This window comes from Cibotium barometz, chromosome 47 (genome assembly GCF_041138505.1).
Source record: "Cibotium barometz isolate CiBa-2024 chromosome 47, ASM4113850v1, whole genome shotgun sequence".
NCBI lineage: Eukaryota > Viridiplantae > Streptophyta > Polypodiopsida > Cyatheales > Cibotiaceae > Cibotium > Cibotium barometz.
Window position 1 is genome coordinate 3,879,972 of NC_141092.1, and position 21,902 is coordinate 3,901,873.

At 40.4% G+C, this 21,902-nt stretch overlaps 1 protein-coding gene across 11 annotated transcripts in view; it reads left to right on the forward strand.

The window, feature by feature from the left end:
- Positions 1-19,151: 19,151 nt before the first annotated feature.
- Positions 19,152-21,902, forward strand: part of PHYLLO (2-oxoglutarate decarboxylase/hydro-lyase/magnesium ion-binding protein) — a 169,922-nt gene continuing 167,171 nt past the window's right edge. For 3 of the 11 annotated variants that reach the window (XM_086784343.1, XM_086784350.1, XM_086784349.1), the window contains exons 1-2: positions 19,168-19,451; positions 19,661-19,879. In XM_086784343.1, coding sequence (XP_086640469.1) covers positions 19,257-19,451; positions 19,661-19,879 — 414 coding nt within the window. In that variant the 5' untranslated portion in view covers positions 19,168-19,256. Of the gene's footprint in view, positions 19,452-19,660; positions 19,880-21,902 lie in introns of all 11 variants that reach the window. The other 8 variants (XM_086784346.1, XM_086784344.1, XR_015263729.1 and 5 more) reach the window with 8 other exon arrangements.

The window sequence follows — 21,902 nt, forward strand, 5'->3', positions numbered from 1 at the left end:
GTGTCTTCCTCTTCTTTTAATCTTCTTGTGGGCAGCTTCTCTTCTCGTGTCCATGTCTTCCTTTAATGCTTCCTTTAGATCTTCTTGGTGTGGATCTTCCTCTTGGAAAGAGATGTTCTTCTTCTTTCGTGGTGGCTGGGGCCATGAGCTTGTCCTTCAGGCCTTCTTGCTCCATGTGAGCAACATGTTTAAATGTTTTGTTGACAGTTCTTTTGGGCTTTTGATGTTTATCTTGTGTCATTTTGCAATGCAAACCCAAATTTATGCGGGAGGTCTTACCTTTTGCCTTATTCTAGGGAGAAGGGCAGTGTCTGATCCCATTTTTACACTGATGTAATGTGCTCAATACATAATGCGTATAGCATTCATTCTTATGCACATTCCCAAATGCAACTCTGGCTATGAATAATCTTGATTTTGAGTGAGATTTATAGGCATTAATCAAGGGTTAAATGCAAGATGATGATTATCACAAATTTATCAGCATATTTTTACCAAAAATTACATTAAATCAAGGGTAACCAATTTATACGGAATTGTTGGAGTATCAAACCAACTCCGAATTGCAATCTGAAGTTATAGGAATCTGTATTAGATACCTAATGGTTAATTTGAACCCTCAATTGTACCAAAATAGAGTGATTAGCACTGATTAATCTCACTGATTAGCAAATTAATCCTCTATTTTGTGTGCAAAAAACAGAGTACGCGGGAGTCCAGATCTGATGCCTTAGACTTCAAATGAGCTCAAATGCTTTCAAGGCCATCAATAGCAATGAGTCTAGTGGAGGATTAAGCCAATAAACACAAGATTTGACCAAATATTGAATGCTTAATCTCTATTTTACCAAAGTCGCCTGTTTTGCAGATTTGATAAAGAGCTTGGATCTCACTGTAGACTTGATCAAATCGAATTCTGACTTCACCAGCTTGTAGAGCATGCTTGAGAACCCCTGGAGCTATGAGGAACTAGACCAATTTGATTGGATGAAGACAAGATCTGCAATCTTCTCAGAAAAAACTACGCTGAAGAAAAACGTGATTTCTCCTCATTCTGTCGGTGGTTTACGCTTTTGTTTTGACTGGCTGGAGCACCTATGGGTTGGCTATGTATGGCTAGAAGCAATGGGCCTAACTTTATGTGTGCAAAGAGCTAGAGCTCCTCCTCCAGCTGGGGGTTGAAAAATAATTAAAAATTTGATTATTTTCTAATTATCTACTAATCCTAATTAACTAGATAATGGGCTCATAAACTTGATGAATTCTAGGCATGGCTCTAATACCATGTTGAAATTATAGCAATGTGATGAGCTATGGTGGATCAAATACTAGAATCAACATCATTAACAAAGTGATTAGTAAATCATTAAGATGTGATTAGTGAGTAATTAAGACATGATTAGTGAGTAATTAAGATGTGATTAGTGAGTAATAGCTTAATGTAGGCATGGATAATCAAAAACTAGCAAATTCTCATTAGGCCAATGCCTCAATTTATAGAATTTACATCCAAGCATCTAATCCCACTGATTTCTCCTTGATTCACTCCACCTCTTTTGCTTGATTCTCTCCACCTCTCCCAAAATATCTCCACACTTCCTAAATCTTCTCATGCTACCCTTTATTCTCTCTCTCAGTAGATTCTTCTCACCTTTTTATAAGTTCTTTCACATTTACAAATTCTCTTTTACAGCCTCTAACCAAGGGCTTGTTCCCGCACACACCCTATTCACTTGTATATTTCAACACCTCCCCTCAAGTGAATACTCCTAGAACACCTGGACCCTATACCAAGTTTCCCTCTTACTAGATAGTCCACGACCAATGTCTAGCACACCTCCCCTCAAGTTAACTTAGCACACCTGGACGCTGTACCAAGTTTCTCTCTTACTTGATAGCTCGCGACCAGTGCCTCAAGTCCCTAAACTCATAATCCTTGACACTCTCTCTCTCTCTCTATGTGTCTAAGGCTACTACAAGTGCCCGCGACCTTGACTAAAGTGCTCACACATACATCTACCATGTGGCCTACATCATCGGTGTGGCTCAAAGGTGATTTTACTTTGTTGGGGCAGGTTACATTGGGTTGTGGGGTTTCTCTCTCTCTCTCTCTCTCTCTCTCTCTCTCTCTCTCTCTCTCTCTCTCTCTCTCTCTCTCTCTCAGAGATCTTCACATGGCTCCTCACTCTTTGGAGCCTCACATCTTGTCTTGTCTTCAGTCTTCTTCTAGTGGTGGCAGCTTCTCTCCACACGTCCGTGTCTTTCTCTTCTTTCAATCTTCTTGTGGGGCAGCTTCTCTTCTCGTGTCCATGTCTTCCTTCAATGCTTCCTTTAGATCTTCTTGGTGTGGATCTTCCTCTTGGCAAGAGATGTTCTTCTTCTTTCATGGTGGCTGGAGCCATGTAGATCAAATACTAGAATCAACATCATTAACAAAGTGTTTAGTAAATCATTAAGATGTGATTAGTGAGTAATTAAGACATGATTAGTGAGTAATTAAGATGTGATTAGTGAGTAATAGCTTAATGTAGGCATGGATAATCAAAAACTAGCAAATTCTCATTAGGCCAATGCCTCAATTTATAGAATTTACATCCAAGCATCTAATCCCACTGATTTCTCCTTGATTCACTCCACCTCTTTTGCTTGATTCTCTCCACCTCTCCCAAAATATCTCCACACTTCCTAAATCTTCTCATGCTACCCTTTATTCTCTCTCTCAGTAGATTCTTCTCACCTTTTTATAAGTTCTTTCACATTTACAAATTCTCTTTTACAGCCTCTAACCAAGGGCTTGTTCCCGCACACACCCTATTCACTTGTATATTTCAACACCTCCCCTCAAGTTAATACTCCTAGAACACCTGGACCCTATACCAAGTTTCCCTCTTACTAGATAGTCCACGACCAATGTCTAGCACACCTCCCCTCAAGTTAACTTAGCACACCTGGACGCTGTACCAAGTTTCTCTCTTACTTGATAGCCCGCGACCAGTGCCTCAAGTCCCTAAACTCATAATCCTTGGCACTCTCTCTCTCTCTCTCTATGTGTCTAAGGCTACTACAAGTGCCCGCGACCTTGACTAAAGTGCTCACACATACATCTACCATGTGGCCTACATCATCGGTGTGGCTCAAAGGTGATTTTACTTTGTTGGGGCAGGTTACATTGGGTTGTGGGGTTTCTCTCTCTCTCTCTCTCTCTCTCTCTCTCTCTCTCTCTCTCTCTCTCTCTCCCTCTCTCTCTCTCTCTCTCTCTCTCTCTCTCTCTCAGAGATCTTCACATGGCTCCTCACTCTTTGGAGCCTCACATCTTCTCTTGTCTTCAGTCTTCTTCTCGTGGTGGCAGCTTCTCTCCACACGTCCGTGTCTTTCTCTTCTTTCAATCTTCTTGTGGGCAGCTTCTCTTCTCGTGTCCATGTCTTCCTTCAATGCTTCCTTTAGATCTTCTTGGTGTGGATCTTGCTCTTGGCAAGAGATGTTCTTCTTCTTTCATGGTGGCTGGGGCCATATGCTTGCCCGTCAGGCCTTCCTGCTCCATGTGAGCAACATGTTTAAATGTTTTGTTGACAGTTCTTTTGGGCTTTTGATGTTTATCTTGTGTCATTATGGAATACAAACCCAAATTTATGCGGGAGGTCTTACCTCTTGCCTTATTCTTGGGACAAGGGCAGTGTCTGATCCCATTTTTACACTGATGTAATGTGCCCAATACATAATGCGTATAGCATTCATTCTTATGCACATTCCCCCAAATGCAACTCTGGCTGTGAATAATCTTAATTTTGAGTGAGATTTATGGGCATTAATCAAGGGTTAAATGCAAGATGATAATTATCACAAATTTATCAGCATATTTTTACCAGAAATTACATTAAATCAAGGGTAACCAATTTGTACGGAATGGTTAGAGTATCAAACCAACTCCGAATTGCAATCTGAAGTTTTAAGGATCTGTATCAGATACCTAATGGTTAATTTGAACCCTCATCTGCACCAAAATAGAGTGATTAGCACTGATTAATCTCACTGATTAGCAAATTAATCCTCTATTTTGTGTGCAGAAAAAACAGAGTATGCGGGAGTCCAGATCTGATGCCTTAGACTTCAAATGAGCTCAAATGCTTTCAAGGCCATCAATACCAATGAGTCTAGTAGAGGATTAAGCCAATAAACACAAGATTTGACCAAATATTGAATGCTTAATCTCTGTTTTACCAAAGTCACCTGCTGCTCCTGTAGATTTGATAAAGAGCTAGGATCTCACTGTAGACTTGATCAAATCAAATTCTGACTTCACCAGCTTGTAGAGCATGCTTGAGAACCCCTGGAGCTATGAGGAATCAGACCAATTTGATTGGATGAAGACAAGATCTGCAATCTTCTCAGAATAAACTACGCTAAAGAAAAATGTGATTTCTCCTCATTCCGCTGGTGGTTTGCGCTTCTGTTTTGACTGGCTAGAGCACCTATGGGTTGGCTATGTATGGCTAGAAGCAATGGGCCTAATTTTATGTGTGCAAGGAGATAGAGCTCCTCCACCAGCTGGGGGTACAGAGGTGAGTTGAAAAATAACTAAAAATTTGATTATTTTCTAATTATCTACTAATCTTAATTAACTAGATAATGGGCTCATAAACTTGATGAATTCTAGGCATGGCTCTGATACCATGTTGAAATTACAGCAATGTGATGAGCTATGGTGGATCAAATACTAGAATCAACATCATTAACAAAGTGATTAGTAAATCATTAAGATGTGATTAGTGAGTAATTAAGACATGATTAGTGAGTAATTAAGATGTGATTAGTGAGTAATTAATAAATAGCTTAATGTAGGCATGGATAATAAAAATTAGCAAATTCTCATTAGGCCAATGCCTCAATTTATAGAGTTTACATCCAAGCATCTAATCCCACTGATTTCTCCTTGATTCACTCCACCTCTTTTGCTTGATTCTCTCCACCTCTCCCAGAATATCTCCACACTTCCTAAATCTTCTCATGCTACCCTTTATTCTCTCTCTCAGTAGATTCTTCTCACCTTTTCATAAGTTCTTTCACATTTACAGATTCTCTTTTACAGCCTCTAACCAAGGGCTTGTTCCCGCACACACCCTATTCACTTGTATATTTCAACACCTCCCCTCAAGTGAATACTCCTAGAACACCTGGACCCTATACCAAGTTTCCCTCTTACTTGATAGTCCAATACCAGTGTCTAGCACACCTCCCCTCAAGTTCACTTAGCACACCTGGACCCTGTACCAAGTTTCTCTCTTACTTGATAGCCCGCGACCAGTGCCTCAAGTCCCTAAACTCATAGTCCTCTCTCTGTTTATGTGTCCAAGGCTACTACAAGTGCCCGCGACCTTGACTAAAGTGCTCACACATACATCTACCATGTGGCCTACATCATCGCGGTGTGGCTCAGCTCGGTGATTTTACTTTGTTGGGACAGGTTACATTGAGTTGTGGGGTTTCTCTCTCTCTCTCTCTCTCACAGATTTTCACATGGATCTTCACTCTTTGGAGCCTCACATCTTCTCTTGTCTTCAGTCTTCTTCTCGTGGTGGCAGCTTCTCTCCACACGTCCGTGTCTTCCTCTTCTTTCAGTCTTCTTGTGGGCAGCTTCTCTTCTCGTGTCCATGTCTTCCTTCAATGCTTCCTTTAGATCTTCTTGGTGTGGATCTTCCTCTTGGCAAGAGATGTTCTTCTTCTTTCATGGTGGCTGGGGCCACGAGCTTGTCTGTCAGGCCTTCTTGCTCCATGTGAGCAACATGTTTAAATGTTTTGTTGACAGTTCTTTTGGGCTTTTGATGTTTATCTTGTGTCATTATGGAATGCAAACCCAAATTTATGCGGGAGGTCTTACCTCTTGCCTTATTCTTGGGACAAGGGCAGTGTCTGATCCCATTTTTACACTGATGTAATGTGCCCAATACATAATGCGTATAGCATTCATTCTTATGCACATTCCCCCAAATGCAACTCTGGCTGTGAATAATCTTGATTTTGAGTGAGATTTATAGGCATTAACCAAGGGTTAAATGTAAGATGATGATTATCACAAATTTATCAGCATATTTTTACCAAAAATTACATTAAATCAAGGGTAACCAATTCGTACAGAATGGTTGGAGTATCAAACCAACTCCGAATTGCAATCTGAAGTTATAGGGATCTGTATCAGATACTAAAGGTTAATTTGAACCCTCAATTGCACCAAAATAGAGTGATTAGCACTGATTAATCTCACTGATTAGCAAATTAATCCTCTATTTTGTGTGCAGAAAAAACAGAGTATGCGGGAGTCCAGATCTGATGCCTTAGACTTCAAATGAGCTCAAATGCTTTCAAGGCCATCAATAGCAATGAGTCTAGTAGAGGATTAAGCCAATAAACATAAGATTTGACCAAATATTGAATGCTTAATCTCTATTTTACCAAAGTCACCTGCTGCTCCTGTAGATTTGATAAAGAGCTAGGATCTCACTGTAGACTTGATCAAATCAAATTCTGACTTCACCAGCTTGTAGAGCATGCTTGAGAACCCCTGGAGCTATGAGGAATTAGACCAATTTGATTAGATGAAGACAAGATCTGCAATCTTCTCAGAATAAACTATGCTAAAGAAAAACGTGATTTCTCCTCATTCCGCTAGTGGTTTGCGCTTCTGTTTTGACTGGCTGGAGCATCTATGGGTTGGCTATGTATGGCTAGAAGCAATGGGTCTAATTTTATGTGTGCAAGGAGCTAGAGCTCCTCCACCAGCTGGGGGTACAGGGGTGAGTTGAAAAATAACTAAAAATTTGATTATTTTCTAATTATCTTCTAATCCTAATTAACTAGATAATGGGCTCATAAACTTGATGAATTCTAGGCATGGCTCTGATACCATGTTGAAATTACAGCAATGTGATGAGCTATGGTGGATCAAATACTAGAATCAACATCATTAACAAAGTGATTAGTAAATAATTAAGACGTGATTAGTGAGTAATTAAGACATGATTAGTGAGTAATTAAGATGTGATTAGTGAGTAATTAACAAATAGCTTAATGTAGGCATGGATAATCAAAAATCAGCAAATTCTCATTAGGCCAATGCCTCAATTTATAGAGTTTACATCCAAGCATCTAATCCCACTGATTTCTCCTTGATTCACTCCACCTCTTTTGCTTGATTCTCTCCACCTCTCCCAGAATATCTCCACACTTCCTAAATCTTCTCATACTACTCTTTATTCTCTCTCAGTAGATTCTTCTCACCTTTTCATAAGTTCTTTCACATTTACAGATTCTCTTTTACAGCCTCTAACCAAGGGCTTGTTCCCGCACACACCCTATTCACTTGTATATTTCAACACCTCCCCTCAAGTGAATACTCCTAGAACACCTGGACCCTATACCAAGTTTCCCTCTTACTTGATAGTCCACGACCAGTGTCTAGCACACCTCCCCTCAAGTTAACTTAGCACACCTCCCCTCAAGTTAACTTAGCACACCTGGACCCTGTACCAAGTTTCTCTCTTACTTGATAGCCGGCGACCAGTGCCTCAAGTCCCTAAACTCATAGTCCTTGACACTCTCTCTCTCTATGTGTCCAAGGCTACTACAAGTGCCCGCGACCTTGACTAAAGTGCTCACACATACATCTACCACGTGGCCTACATCATCGGTGTGCCTCAGAGGTGATTTTACTTTGTTGGGGCAGGTTACATTGAGTTGTGGGGTTTCTCTCTCTCTCTCTCTCTCTCTCTCTCTCTCTCTCTCTCTCTCTCTCTCTCTCTCTCTCTCTCTCTCAGAGATTTTCACATGGCTCCTCACTCTTTGGAGCCTCACATCTTCTCTTGTCTTCAGTCTTCTTCTCGTGGTGGCAGCTTCTCTCCACACGTCCGTGTCTTCCTCTTCTTTCAATCTTCTTGTGGGTAGCTTCTCTTCTCGTGTCCATGTCTTCCTTCAATGCTTCCTTTAGATCTTCTTGGTGTGGATCTTCCTCTTGGCAAGAGATGTTCTTCTTCTTTCATGGTGGCTGGGGCCATGAGCTTGTCCGTCTCTCAGGCCTTCTTGCTCCATGTGAGCAACATGTTTAAATGTTTTGTTGACAGTTCTTTTGGGCTTTTGATGTTTATCTTGTGTCATTATGGAATGCAAACCCAAATTTATGCGGGAGGTCTTACCTCTTGCCTTATTCTTGGGACAAGGGCAGTGCCTGATCCCATTTTTACACTGATGTAATGTGCCCAATACATAATGCGTATAGCATTCATTCTTATGCACATTCCCCCAAATGCAACTCTGGCTGTGAATAATCTTGATTTTGAGTGAGATTTATAGGCATTAACCAAGGGTTAAATGTAAGATGATGATTATCACAAATTTATCAGCATATTTTTACCAGAAATTACAATAAATCAAGGGTAACCAATTTGTACAGAATGGTTGGAGTATCAAACCAACTCTCTCCGAATTGCAATCTAAAGTTATAGGGATCTATATCAGATACTAAAGGTTAATTTGAACCCTCAATTGCACAAAAATAGAGTGATTAGCACTGATTAATCTCACTGATTAGCAAATTAATCCTCTATTTTATGTACAGAAAATAGAGTATGCGGGAGTCCAGATCTGATGCCTTAGACTTCAAATGAGCTCAAATGCTTTCAAGGTTATCAATAGCAATGAGTCTAGTAGAGGATTAAGCCAATAAACACAAGATTTGACCAAATATTGAATGCTTAATCTCTGTTTTACCAAAGTCACCTGCTGCTGCTGCAGATTTGATGAAGAGCTTGGATCTCACTGTAGACTTGATCAAATCAAATTCTGACTTCACCAGCTTGTAGAGCATGCTTGAAAACCCCTGGAGCTATGAGGAATCATACCAATTTGATTGGGTGAAGACAAGATCTGCAATCTTCTCAGAAAAGACTACGCTAAAGAAAATTGTGATTTCTTCTCATTCCGTCGGTGGTTTGTGCTTCTGTTTTAACTGGCTAGGGCACCTATGGGTTGGCTATGTATGGCTACAAGCAATGGGCCTAATTTTATGTGTGCAAGGAGCTAGAGCTCCTCCACTAGCTAGGGGTACAGAGGTGAGTTGAAAAATAACTAAAAATTTGATTATTTTCTAATTATCTACTAATCCTAATTAACTAGATAATGGGCTCATAAACTTGATGAATTCTAGGCATGGTTCTGATACCATGTTGAAATTATAGCAATGTGATTTTGTTCGGCCACGTCCACGGCCTCCTCTACCTCATCCTCTTCTTGAACTTGTGTAGAAGGCCTATTGCTCTGAACTGTTTTTGTTTTGTGAAGACTGTTGGTCTTCACCCAAGCTCTTCTATAATCAACATAGACACCAAATCTGTGAAATTGGGAATGTTTTCCTGAGTTTGAATAGACATCTTGAACGCCTTGTATTGTGGCCCGAGACCACGTAGACAGACTTCCACCTTATCATCATCATCTACTGAAACGCCAATAGATGCAAGGGATTCCACAATACCCTTGATCTTCAATGCATAGTCATTACAGACATACTCTTTTTCTCCACAGTATGAAGTTCATTCTTTAACTGTATCTTTTGTGCCTTGGTATTCGTTTCATAGAGTTTTACCAAGGTGTCCCACGCCTCCTTGGGAACTTGGCATCCTGTATGTGCCCAATCATGGTGTCCTGTATACTGATAGAGAGCCAATACATAACTTTTCTGGCTCCTTGGTTCCAATCCTTGAAGTCTTTCACATCTGCAACAGTCGGGTTGATCTCCGGTATCTCTGGTGCCTCTTCATGCTCACCTTTTATGTAGTCCCAGTAACCCTTTTCCATCAAGAAATTTGTCAATCTGAACCTCCAAGCATGGAAGTTGTTCTTATCAAGCTTCTCAGCAACAATCTAGTTTATGCCATCATTTGACATCTTGCCAGACACACAAATTTACCAGAAACAGCACTCTGGTTTGTCCTGCACAAATTGCTATATTTTCTGTAGAGCGGTACTGTATTACACTCAATGTCACAAACAACCAGTGACCTCAATGTGCATACATACACCCAATGGCAACTGTTGACCTCCTTGCAGCACACACAATGTCTGTACAACCAATCTGTCTTCTTACTGTTCTTAAAATAGAGTTCTGTAGAGAATCGATGACTTACCCGCAGTGCTCGAAATCGTGTACTTTCCAAAAAACGGAGGTCCTAACGCGCTCAAAACGCATTTTCGGCCCAAAAAATTCCGTCCAAAAGCTCCTCAATCAGAGATCGTTTGCCGGTGCCTCCCGTAGAGCTCCCGACAAGGGTGTAGTCGCCAACACAAATAGGGAGAAGAGTAGATGAAGCTCTTACCCTCGTACCGCTTCCTGTGCTTCTCTTGCTTGTAGCTCAGCCCTCAGGCTCTGATACCATGAAAAGATGCACGGGAGAAGAGAGCTTGAGCTCTTGCAACAAGCACACATACACACTCACAAAACCCTAAAAGAGAACACACAAGGTGAGAGGCTGAAAATCTTCTTCTTCTTCACACAACACTCAACACACCATATACAAAGATAAGAGTACACACAATAAGAAAGGTACTCAACCAAATACATACTAGGGTTCTCTATAGTGTGAACCCAACTAAATGAGCTGGCGCTATAACTATGCCAGTTTCTAGAATGGCTATCACATAGCCTGTCATCCCACTGACCACATATCACCCATGATCTCACCAACCATGCCAGTGGTGTAAGTGTGAGGCCTATCCCCCAGGCGGGTCATCAATGTCCACCGCCTCACTAGATGAGCTCGATATCTCAACACTTGTTTCTATGGTGGTCAAATTTCTCCAAGCTGCAACACTCAATTAAGTGCTTGCCAAGCGACCTAAATAACCACTTCTTTGGTAGGAAGAACCTGGGTGATTTGATGCACTATCATCGGGGATAAGGGCGTCTCCAATGTGTTTCCCTGACCTTAAGTGCATAAGAACGTGTTTTACAGGGGCTAAATCACTACTCTAACCACTATGATTGGTTTTTTGTCGAGTTGACTCTTTTTATCATGAAATAACAAATTTTTGTGAAATAGTAGACTGTGTCTCACATCGTGAACTGTGTGTGTTTCATGTAGTGGACCACTCATGTTTCACGCTTCAAAATTTCAGCTGGGAATTGTAGTAATTCGAGTTGAGGCAACTCCTATGGTGTACTTATGAACTTATCTTACCATCGTTGGTCATCTTACAAGCCTTAATCCGTGAACTAGCAATCCATGAAATGTTAACTCTCTTGAACTGCTAATCCATAAACTAGCAAGTTTTCGTGAACTAACAGACACATTGTAATCTAGATGGTGCTTCACGTCATGAAATAGAATATATTTCTCGTTGTAAACTATTTTGCTGCTGCACTTTCACGAGATAAGATTTTTGGCTTTTCTTTGTGTCAGGATAAGGCGCCCTAACTTTAGTAATGCTGTTGCGTCGAGTGGTGATCAAGGCAAGGATGCAACACAAAGATGGAAGCAGGAAAACAAGAGACTTGACATTCTTATTTAGGGCTCTTGTAGAGAGTTCCAAGTTGTAGGTGAGTGTGGGAGTGGGCTTGAGAATAATCCCACATAGGAAGTTTTGGGAGTTTTAGGAGTTTTAGTATAAATAGTGGCTCATTTGAGAGCTCACACACACTTTGGGCTGAACTCATGCTTGAGCTCTCTTGAGACTAGCTCTCCCTCTTGTTCATAGAGGTGCAAGCTCTTCTTTCTCCCCATCTACACTAATTGTATGAGCAATGCTCTTCCAATTCAATGCAATGAGATCATGTTTTTCTCTCTTCTCATCTCTATTCTCTAGTGTGCATGCTTCTTTGTTGATGCTTGTGGATTCTCTATTAGGCTTTGTGTGGTAGTGGATTCAAGCTTAAGCTTCTCCATAGCTTGTAGCTTTTCCATGGGCAAGGCATTGCTTGAGTAGTGAATGAGAATGCATGTTTATTTCAAGTTCCATTAAGCTTCAAGGTTCGTGTGCATGCTAGGGAAGTAAGTGCTTGAGAATGAAGTGTGCTTTGAGCTTGTGTGCTTATGAGTGAGCTTGTGTGTACATTAGCTTAGCTTTCTTCTTGTATTGGATGTATGAATGAGTGGGATGATGAGTGAATGAGCTATGGCAAGATTGAGCTTGTGTGTGTAAAGTCTATGTCAAGGTAGTGGTGTTCATAGCATTTTCTCCATTCGTGGATAAGCTTCCATGCATCGGTACGGGTTGAATCCCTAGCTCCGAAAGGGATGCAAATCCCATTGGATTGAGCTACACACGGATCATGCTACTCTTGCTACAAGTGTAAAGAGTCTTCCGTCTCTCCATTGGCGCTGCTGCCGGGGAGAAGACTCAAAACCGGTTGAGAAGCTTGCATTACTACCACTAATTCTTTTTGTTTTTAGGTTTAGGGTTAGCACGAGTGTGGAATCTCGGAGCTAGTGATTAGAAGAGAAAAAGTAGATTAGTACTTACTTGTGCGGTTGAGATCTACTCCCGCTAATGTTTTTTGTTTATTGGAATGCTTTCATTCATGTTTATGCTTTCCATGGTTGCTTTCATTGTTGTGTTCATGTTTTATTCATAGATTAGAGTTAGAAAAATTAGTTTTACAGTGCTTTTTATTTGCTGTTTTGTATTAAGAGAAGCATAGGATTAGTGTAAAGTTAGTGTAGCATAGATTAGTGAAAGAATAGGGTACTTCCATCAAGCCAGGCGGGTGAGGTGGTGGCTAGCTATGGAGGCGAAGGCGTCAGCGAAGGCGGGGAGGTGAGCTCGTTGAAGGGCCTTTGCAGAGGAGGAGGAAGAGAAGGCGAAGGTAAGGTGGTGGCTAGCTGCTCCTGCTGGGGCGGCGAAGGCGTCAACGAAGGAGGCGAAGGGCCAAGAGGAGAAGAAGCCGGTCGGCTATGTCGCCCAGGGGCTGCTGGCCGCTAAAGGTAGCAGAGGAGGAGAAGGCGAGGTTCGTTGAGTAGCTTCAGCTGCTGCTGCTGGCTACGGAATAGAAGGCGAAGCAGAGGCGGCAGGCGAAGGCGGCAGCGAAGGAAGCGAAGCCGGCAGCTGTGAAGGCGAAGGTGAGGTGGCAACAACAGAGGAGGCGAAGGAGGAGAGGCATCGGATAAGGCCGCGAGCAGAAAGAACGGAGGCGATAAGGCCGCAGCAGAAAGAGCGAAGGTGCCGGCTCTGCAGCAGCAGATTCCCAGGCGATAAGGTTAGTATTTTTATTTTTTTTATTTTTTATTTTTTTGTTTTATTTTTTTATAATCTTTAATTTTTAAAAATCTACAATTTCTGCATACCAATTTTCATGTTTTATGTATTTTTTTAAAAAAATAAAAATAAAAATAAAAATAAAAATAATTTAAAAAATCTATAAATTATGTGTTTTCTTTTGAGTCCACATTTTTTGCATATTTTTCATTGTTTTTAAATTTTTGTAATTTTGTGCATAATTAGTGTAATCTACATAATTAGTATTTTTAGCATAATTCGTATTTTTTTGTAATTATTAAAAATAAATAAAATAAAATAAAAATAAAATATGTATTTACTCACATATTCATGTTAGTTGCATTTAGTGGTTAGGTAGGGTTTAATATATATATATATATATATATATATATATATATATATATATAAGGTTCATGCACAAGTGGCTCCAAATCATCAAATGACAACCATAGCTTTTTGACCATTCTAGAAAGTTATTCACCTCTTGTTCATTCTATAAATTTCTTCACCTCTTCCACCTCTACTTTTACAAATTACAAACAAACTTTGAATCAATGAACCATATAACCTATTTTCCAACATTCCCCCTTAGTGATGGGCTTCTCCTATGTCATTACATGCTAGGGTCTATGTTTTGAGTTCTTGACTCAAACACATGATCTTAGTGCCTAAGGTGCATAACCTTGGCCCACTACCCCTTACTAATGGGGGTGCATTCTCCATCATGGAGAGATGCCTTTTCCATATGTGCTTGCTTCTCACATTGGCATTATGACTAGGGTCATTTTTCTTTTTGTAGTAGCAATCTTTTATAAAACATGCCACTTTTTTATAGTAGTGACACTTTCCATTTGTGCTTGCTTCTCACATTGGCGTTATGACTCGTGTCATTTTCTTTTTGTAGCAATCCTTTATAAAGCGTGGCACTTTTCCATAGTAGTGACACTTTCCCTTTGCCCATTTTCATGTATGCTCTAAAGTTGATGCAGATCCATTTTTAAGACGCTCGTCTTATACCACCATGAGGGTGCTATTCCCTCAAGATTACTAGGAATCAGTAATTCTTTTTAATGTGGTCACGAGGCTTCCTAATTCCTTTCAGACATCATCATTTTCTTGAGATGCCTCAATGCTTTTGAAGTTTCCTCTCGATGTATTGTGTATAAGTCTAAAAACTCCATTTTAAGGCAAAAAAACTATATTTCAAATGAATAATGCTTTTGAAGTTTCCTCTACATGTATTGTGTATGAGTCAAAATGGAGTTTTTTTGCCTTAAAACTCCATTTTAAGGCAAAAAAACTATATCTCAAATGAATAATGCTTTTGAAGTTTCCTCTACATGTATTGTGTATGAGTCAAAAAACTCCATTTAAAGGTAAAAAACTATATTTTAAGGTAGCTTAATTCTTTTGCTGTGATTAGTCTATCCAATGAGTCCCATGCTGCTTTTGATGTGGTGTGATATATAAATGCATTAGTCAATCCAAGTGCGAGATAGATCATGCCCTTTCTTAAGTCAGTCATACTTCCCAATAACCCAGGGCCATTAGACGTGCCCTTGATAGAACTAAATCCAACGGAAGTCTACCAACCCTTGAGGTCTATGCCTCTAATACAGCTCCTAATTATATCTACCATGCATTATTAGACCCATCATATGTCTCCGCCCCAGGGCCCTTGGTGACTCCTATTCCCCCAATGACTAGTCCTTTGCCAAACCACTGAGTACTCTCATAAGAGCAATGTCAAGCTATTGTAGTCGGCTCTCACTCTGCTTGACATTGCTTGGTGTGGGTTGCAATTTTGAGCTATTAGAAATGTGGATTGGGAGAGAACGTTATTGCACTTGGAACCAACACTTGCAACTCTTATGAGTAACCAAGTTGTGGTTGGAGATACTTAAATAGGTTCTTGTTGATCTTCAGAGTGCTATAGTTCTTTTGGGCATCGAGCTTAGAATGCTTTGCGGCCAAGAAGATAAGGCTTCTTAGTGTCGTTTTCGGATTGTTTTGTCCCTCCCTTCTCTTTGCCTTGTGCTTATTATAGTAGGCATGTTAAAAGAGGCAAAGTGATGTAGATTTACACAACAACTTTCTTTCTCTTCCTTTCACATACACTTCATATGAGAATTCTTATAATGTCTTTGCCCACAGAGATACTACAAGCCTTAAGTAGATGAACCCCCCTTTCTCTCTCTTTGTTGCTGTCTCACTCAAGCTCTAGTTTTAAACCTTAATGAGACGAGAGAAAACTGAAAGAATATTGAGAGGCTAAACCCTTAGCACTTATACCATGCTGAATTTCATGGTGGATCAAAGCTTAAGATGTTAAACATGATTGAATTCACTAATTTAAAATTAAGTGATACACAAGATATTAAGAAAATATAGCAACCAAATCACACAAATAATCAAGCTCGTATTAGCATGGACCAAGTACAACTTTTATTAGCTCCATTGAGCTATATGCACCACACAAATGAGTGGTCAAGATCATTCCAAACAAGTGGCCCGAAGTCACCAAATGACAACCACAACTTTTTGCCCATTCTAGAAAGTTTTTCACCTCTTCCACATCTACTTTCACAAATTACAAATCACATTAGAATCAATGAACCATATAACCCACAAACTATGCTTCCCATCCATTACCAGATTTTCGACAAATATGGGGCAAAAGTTGCAAAAAAGTTATTGTGTCTACACGATAAGGTGGCATTTGACTTTGCAGTTATTATGTCTACACGATAAGGTGGCATTTAAGGATTGCCAATATGCACCCCAAACATTTTTTGGGGTTGCATTAATTAACAATAAGACACGTGTCTCATTGCCTTTTAAAAATTTTACACACGTGTCTCATGTACATGCAACCCCGTGTTTGTCTCTTTCGTTTTTCTCTCATGGTTTCTGCAGTTCAACACAGTGCGCAAATTTCGATTACGTGTTTCTCTCTCGATTTCTGCAGGTCGTGCGCTCTATGCTATGGCTACTTTGTCACCTAGTTTCTATAGGTCTTGCGTTGTGCTGTCGTTTTTCTTTCGTGGTTTTTATAGGTCGTGCGCTGTGCTGTCGGCTTCATCTGCCCTCTGCGTTGCGTTTCTTTGCTGCGCTTTCTGGTGCAGATGGTGGTGGCGTCTCTTGCATCTATCGATCATCTCTTAGTGTTGTACATATTTCCTTTCTTATCCTACGTTTCGGTTCTGCTCATGTGCTTCTCATGTGATTTCTGTATCGATGTTTGATTTCCATTGGTATGTTTCATGCCGTCCTCGTCATGTCCACGGTCTGTCTATTTTAGTTACAATCTTTTTCTAGAACGATTGCATGGTCTATTTAAAGAGGCTTTCTATAGGTGCTTATCATGCCTTTTTCTTGTTGTTTCTTTTATCGTAGGAAGAATCCTTTGGCCTTCTGTTTGTGCTCATCATGCCTCCTAGGAAGAAGCCTTTGGACGACATTAGTAACATGATGGTGTTCGATCGTCGTGGTAATTCCACTCTGCTCCTTTGTCATGAAGATAACCTGTTTGTTTCGACTATTCCTAGAGCTGAATATAGCTTGCCCTCGAATAGTTACACCACTCGATGGTTCGCACTCTTCGCGCAGTGAAGGAGAAGGCACGGTCGTCGGGTAAATTTTTCTCATATTTGTATTTATTTTGTAATTAATATGGTTGTGCTTGCTAAACTTTTTTTTTGGGGTCATTGATTAATATTTACTAATATGATTTCGCTTGTTATATTTCTTACTAATTTTCTTTTTGGGTTCATTTATTTTTTTCCCTGCAGTTGCTGTAATTATCCTATTTCTCTTCTGCTGGCATATTTTTATACGATTACAATCATCCTTTAAAAACATATGCAAAATATGCATAATAATCTTTGTGAAAGCACTGATCTCTTACATGCAATGAATTTTGTTTCGCATGTGCCGAATTTAAGTATACATGCAATGAATTATGTTTCGCATTTGCCGAATATAAATTTAAGTAGTAAACAATTTACCTTCATTTTTTGTTTATCTTGTTTCCTTTGTAAATCTATATTTTTTCTCGATGGTATAGATTTTGATAGTTATTTTAAATTTACGTTTATTCTTCCAGACTTCGTTTGTTGTCTGAAAATTATTAAATAAATCAGTAAATTGTCAGCATAATACTTTTTTTCTTTTCTCTCCCAGTCTTCGTTTGTTGTCTTCGTGCAATGTTCATTAATCTGTAATATTTTTCGTTGTTATAGAAATTTTTTCTTATTTTTAATTAATGTTTTTTTCCAAACTTCGTTCTAAAAATTATTAAATAAATCAGTAAACTGTCATTAAAATATCGTTTGATTATTATTGCTTTTTTCCTCCCAGTCTTTGTTTGTTGTCTTCGTGCAAAATTTGTGGTTTTTCTTAAACATGAGTAACTTATCTTTTTTAGCAGCAGTATTAAAATTTAGTAGGTGAATAGTTTTATCTTTAAAATTATACTTTTTAAATAAATACTTAACTTTATTATACGTTATCAAATAAGATCGTGAATTAAAATAAACTGACGTAAACGAAGAAAAATTATTTATAATTTCTTAATGAATGTCTTCATTATGATTTCTTTACTCACTTTTGTTAAAAAAATATCAAAATTATGAAATTGAAGTAATGAAAAAAAATAGAAAACATTAAAGTGAATTAAACGATTTAATTTAATTATGAATAATTTAATCTTGTAGGTTAATAATGTACTTCAAATATTTTTTTAAAAAACTTCAATTTTGTATTCTTTAATTTGTAAAATATCAAACACTCTTGTTTCTTAATTTATGCATTGTTTTACAAGTCGAAATATAATCCTTTTTTGTTTCTTGAAGGTTCAAGCAAAGTAAATACAAAAGGGAAAAAACCACTTGAGAATGAGAAGAATACAGATTGAGAACCTTCCATAAACAAAATCCCTTCTTTTCCAGCCGAAAATTAAAACCAGGCTGTTTGAGGTGTCTGTTACAATAGCCATAGGAAATAGAGATATATACTATTCCTGCTGGGAACCCTTGGAGGAGTTTGTGAGGATGGAATGTATGAAAAGTCTATTTTCACTTGAAAAATGTTGAACATTAAACCATTTGCACTTTCAAATGGTATGTTCTTTAATGGCACCATCTCTAATAAGCATAGGAAAAACTGTAAAAAGATATTTGGGTTGGGATTTGTTTAAGCCTCAGGGTGCACTAGTAATGTGTAGAGGGCTTACGCAAGTCAAGATGCATACCCTCGAAGGGATGGTGGGTTATTGCATGAAAGATTTCCATAGACGACACTTTAAATTTTTTTTGCACAACATATCTGCTGAGGAAATTACTAGAGGTCGACAGCTCTATGCCTTATATGGCCAAACTGACTTGAAAAATAAAGTCTGTTTATCACCTATCAATCTTTTTGAGAGAGCTTATGTCTACATGGATAATCATATAGCCAATAAAATTGGCACATCTATACAAACCACTCTTCTAAAAATGATTCGTAATGGAAAGTACTACCCGTCAGCCTCATGGATTATTCCAAAAACTGGGTCGGGTATGAGTAAGAAAAATGGAAAGTCATGAAACTCCCACATCTTACTCGATGCATAGATATAGAAGATATTTTCTTTGTCGATACTCCTTCCGTCTCGCCAGGTACTTTGACCCGTTCAATGCAAGAAACAATGGAGATTATGAAGAGGAGGGCAATGCTGATGCAGATGAAATAACAGACAGATGCAGATGAAATAACAGACAACAACACACCGGGAACTCATTCGAATCCAATGGAAAAAAGGGAAAAAAAGAAAAAGAGGTCTACTAAATAGAGGTGGCATTTGAGGATTGCCAATATGAGGTCTACTAAATAGAGGTCCAAGAGGCAAACAAGCTTCTAACTTAAAGAGGCAGGAAGTTCAGGATAATGCCATCACGTGCAACCCAACCTTAGTCCCTTAGGACCTTAGGCAAGCGGACCTTACCAGCCTTAGCTGGTGGTAGATGGAGCTGCTCAGCCCAGGCCTGGTCGCCTCTTCAACCGCTACTCGCCCCGAACCTTCTCTTCGGCTTTCTGAAGTCCTAGCTGTCAATATCAGCTCTCCCCGCACCCTTCTGCTCTCGTCTTCATTTCTCAGAAACCATGGCTTCCTTCGGAGGAGCCCGACAAACTCCGTCCTGCTGAGCCACAACAGAAAGGTATGCCTGGCTTTTTCTGGATCATAAATCTTTGTTTGGCATTGCATCTAGCAAAACCGTATCTCTTTACGGCCAAACCCCCAGTGCCCGGGCTGTATTTGTACGGCCAGATGGCCAAACACTGCATTTGTACGACTGGCTATGGTGGCGACATCAAGCATGCATTAAGGAATTGCTCATTGATGGTTTTTTGTTTGTGCGTGTGGCAGGTTCAATGCCTATGCCGTGCCTGCACTGCTGTCACAGAGGAGCCTGCACTTGGGTCTTTCTCTGGCCTCGGAGACGTTGAGGGTCCTGTTCTTCTGTGCCAAACACGGACATTGCCAACTGTTCTTTCTCTTCCTGATGCGCGGGAAGCTCTGATTTCTGCTGTCACTGCACTGCAGTCAAATCCTCCCCACCTGTCAAGCGGCATCCTGCGTTTTCAGGTTTGAAGCTTTCCTCTATCTTTGCTTTGTTGGATCTCTCATTTGAACGCATAACACCTGAAGAAGGTCTAGGATGCAGCAATACTTGCATGTGGCATGAAGAAGATGCAGAAATTTCCAAGCATTCACACATTGTCTTAGTCTATCTGTGGTTTGAAGGACATGGTTATAATGATTTAAAACTATATCTGTAGCCTTGGGGTCCATGATACCGCCCTGAACTGTCTCATTGGAGGTGGCGGCTTGCCCTTCCACAGCCCACCCATGGAAATGATCCGTAGGAATAGCCAGCAAGTTATAATTTGACCATGACATCCAACAGGAGATCCAATTGATCAAGGCCCAGTCTTAGAGAGGAATTGGCCATTCCACCTTACACTTGTGTGCCTTGATAGATGTTTTACACGAGGTATGTCTTGGTAGTTTGGGATTCCAGGGCCTATTGCATGTATGGTTTTTTGATGCTTCTATATCTCTAGATTGGGGTGTCTTATCCCACTTTAAATCGCTAATCTTGGGTGGTTCTGCTGTGAGGCATGGTCCTAACCTAGTGTTGACACCGAGATAGTGAAACTTCTTAGGGTGTCTTGAGCATTGTAGATACCAGGATATGGTATTTCATGGAAGTTTTGGACCCTACGATTCCTTTAGCCAGAGAGTGCTTTGCAAATGCGGATTCATTGCACAACCTCTCATGGGGGCCAATTGATGTTTGAGCTTGTACCTTGTGTACAAAGACGTAGCCTTAGTTGTACATGAGGGAGAAGAGAAGTTTGACAATTTCTAGGTCTAAGACCTTAAGGCTATGCCCTTGGTTGCGAAATCAATAATTTACTGACCTTGTGATGCATTTGCATGAGATACCCACAATCATGATGATGGTACTACACTTTGGAACACAAAGAAAACCATATAATTGTAACACGCGGAAGCTCTGATAGTCTTCTTTCAGCCCTAAACACCACTTAGAACATGTTGATGCAAAAACGCAGATAGAAGGGAGAGTAGAGAGAGAGAGATAGCTGGAAATTCAGTATATTCATATGGTACAAAAAGGTACCCTAGATCTACAGCCATAGGCTACCTTCTTGAAAAGGTGGAATACACCAAAACAGTCCTACACTAAGGACCCTAAGGACCCAACTCATAAAGAGTTGAATGAATACATTGATGAGCCTTGAGTCATAGTTACCGCGGAACGGCGTTCCGCCTTCCTGGAACGCCGGAACGCCGCTCCGAAGCGCAAGGCGTGCCCGGAACGTGGAAACGGGAGCCGGAACGGAGCACTTGCCGGGGAACGTGGCGGAACGCGTGTCGGAACGCCGGAACGCTAGGGCGGAACGCACGTTCCGGGCGTTCCGGAAAAGTGTACTTTCGCTAAGTCGCCGGTGGCCATTTTTTTCCAGCGTACGGCTCTTTTTCGCTTCTGCGCCTGCTTCGTTGGCTGCGCCTGCTGCTTGTGTGCTCTCCCTACCACTTGCTGCCCCCTTGGCTGCCCCACACTCTCCATTCCACCTACTATCCCAAGACCCACCCTTCCTCTTGGCTGCCCCACACTCTCCCTACCTTGAGCCTTGGCTGCCCCACAGTGCACACTCTCCCTACCTCCTCTTGGCCCCTCCTCTAGGCTCTTGGGCCTTGGCAAGTTGGCCCCTTCTTTTGCTCGGGTGGCACTCGTGACTCGAGTCTTGAGCACTCAGCAGATAAGATTTAAAATTTACGCAATGAACATTGGATTTTGGAGATTCTAGTTTGCTGCGTTTTTTTCCACTTTGTGGACACTTTACTTATGTCTCATGCAAGGGCATTTTGCATGTTTTTTTAATTTTCAGCCATTTATCAATTTCAATGGCACTTCCTTGTGGCATAGATGCAGAAAACAGATCCCCTTGGTGGAATGAGGTGGATCTTGTGTCCAGATATGATAGTGCAAGAGGAGGAGGGTCACGCAAGTGGAAGTGCCACTTTTGTGGATCCATTAAGACTGGAGGCATGGATCGTGTGCGAGCCCATTTGTTGGGGG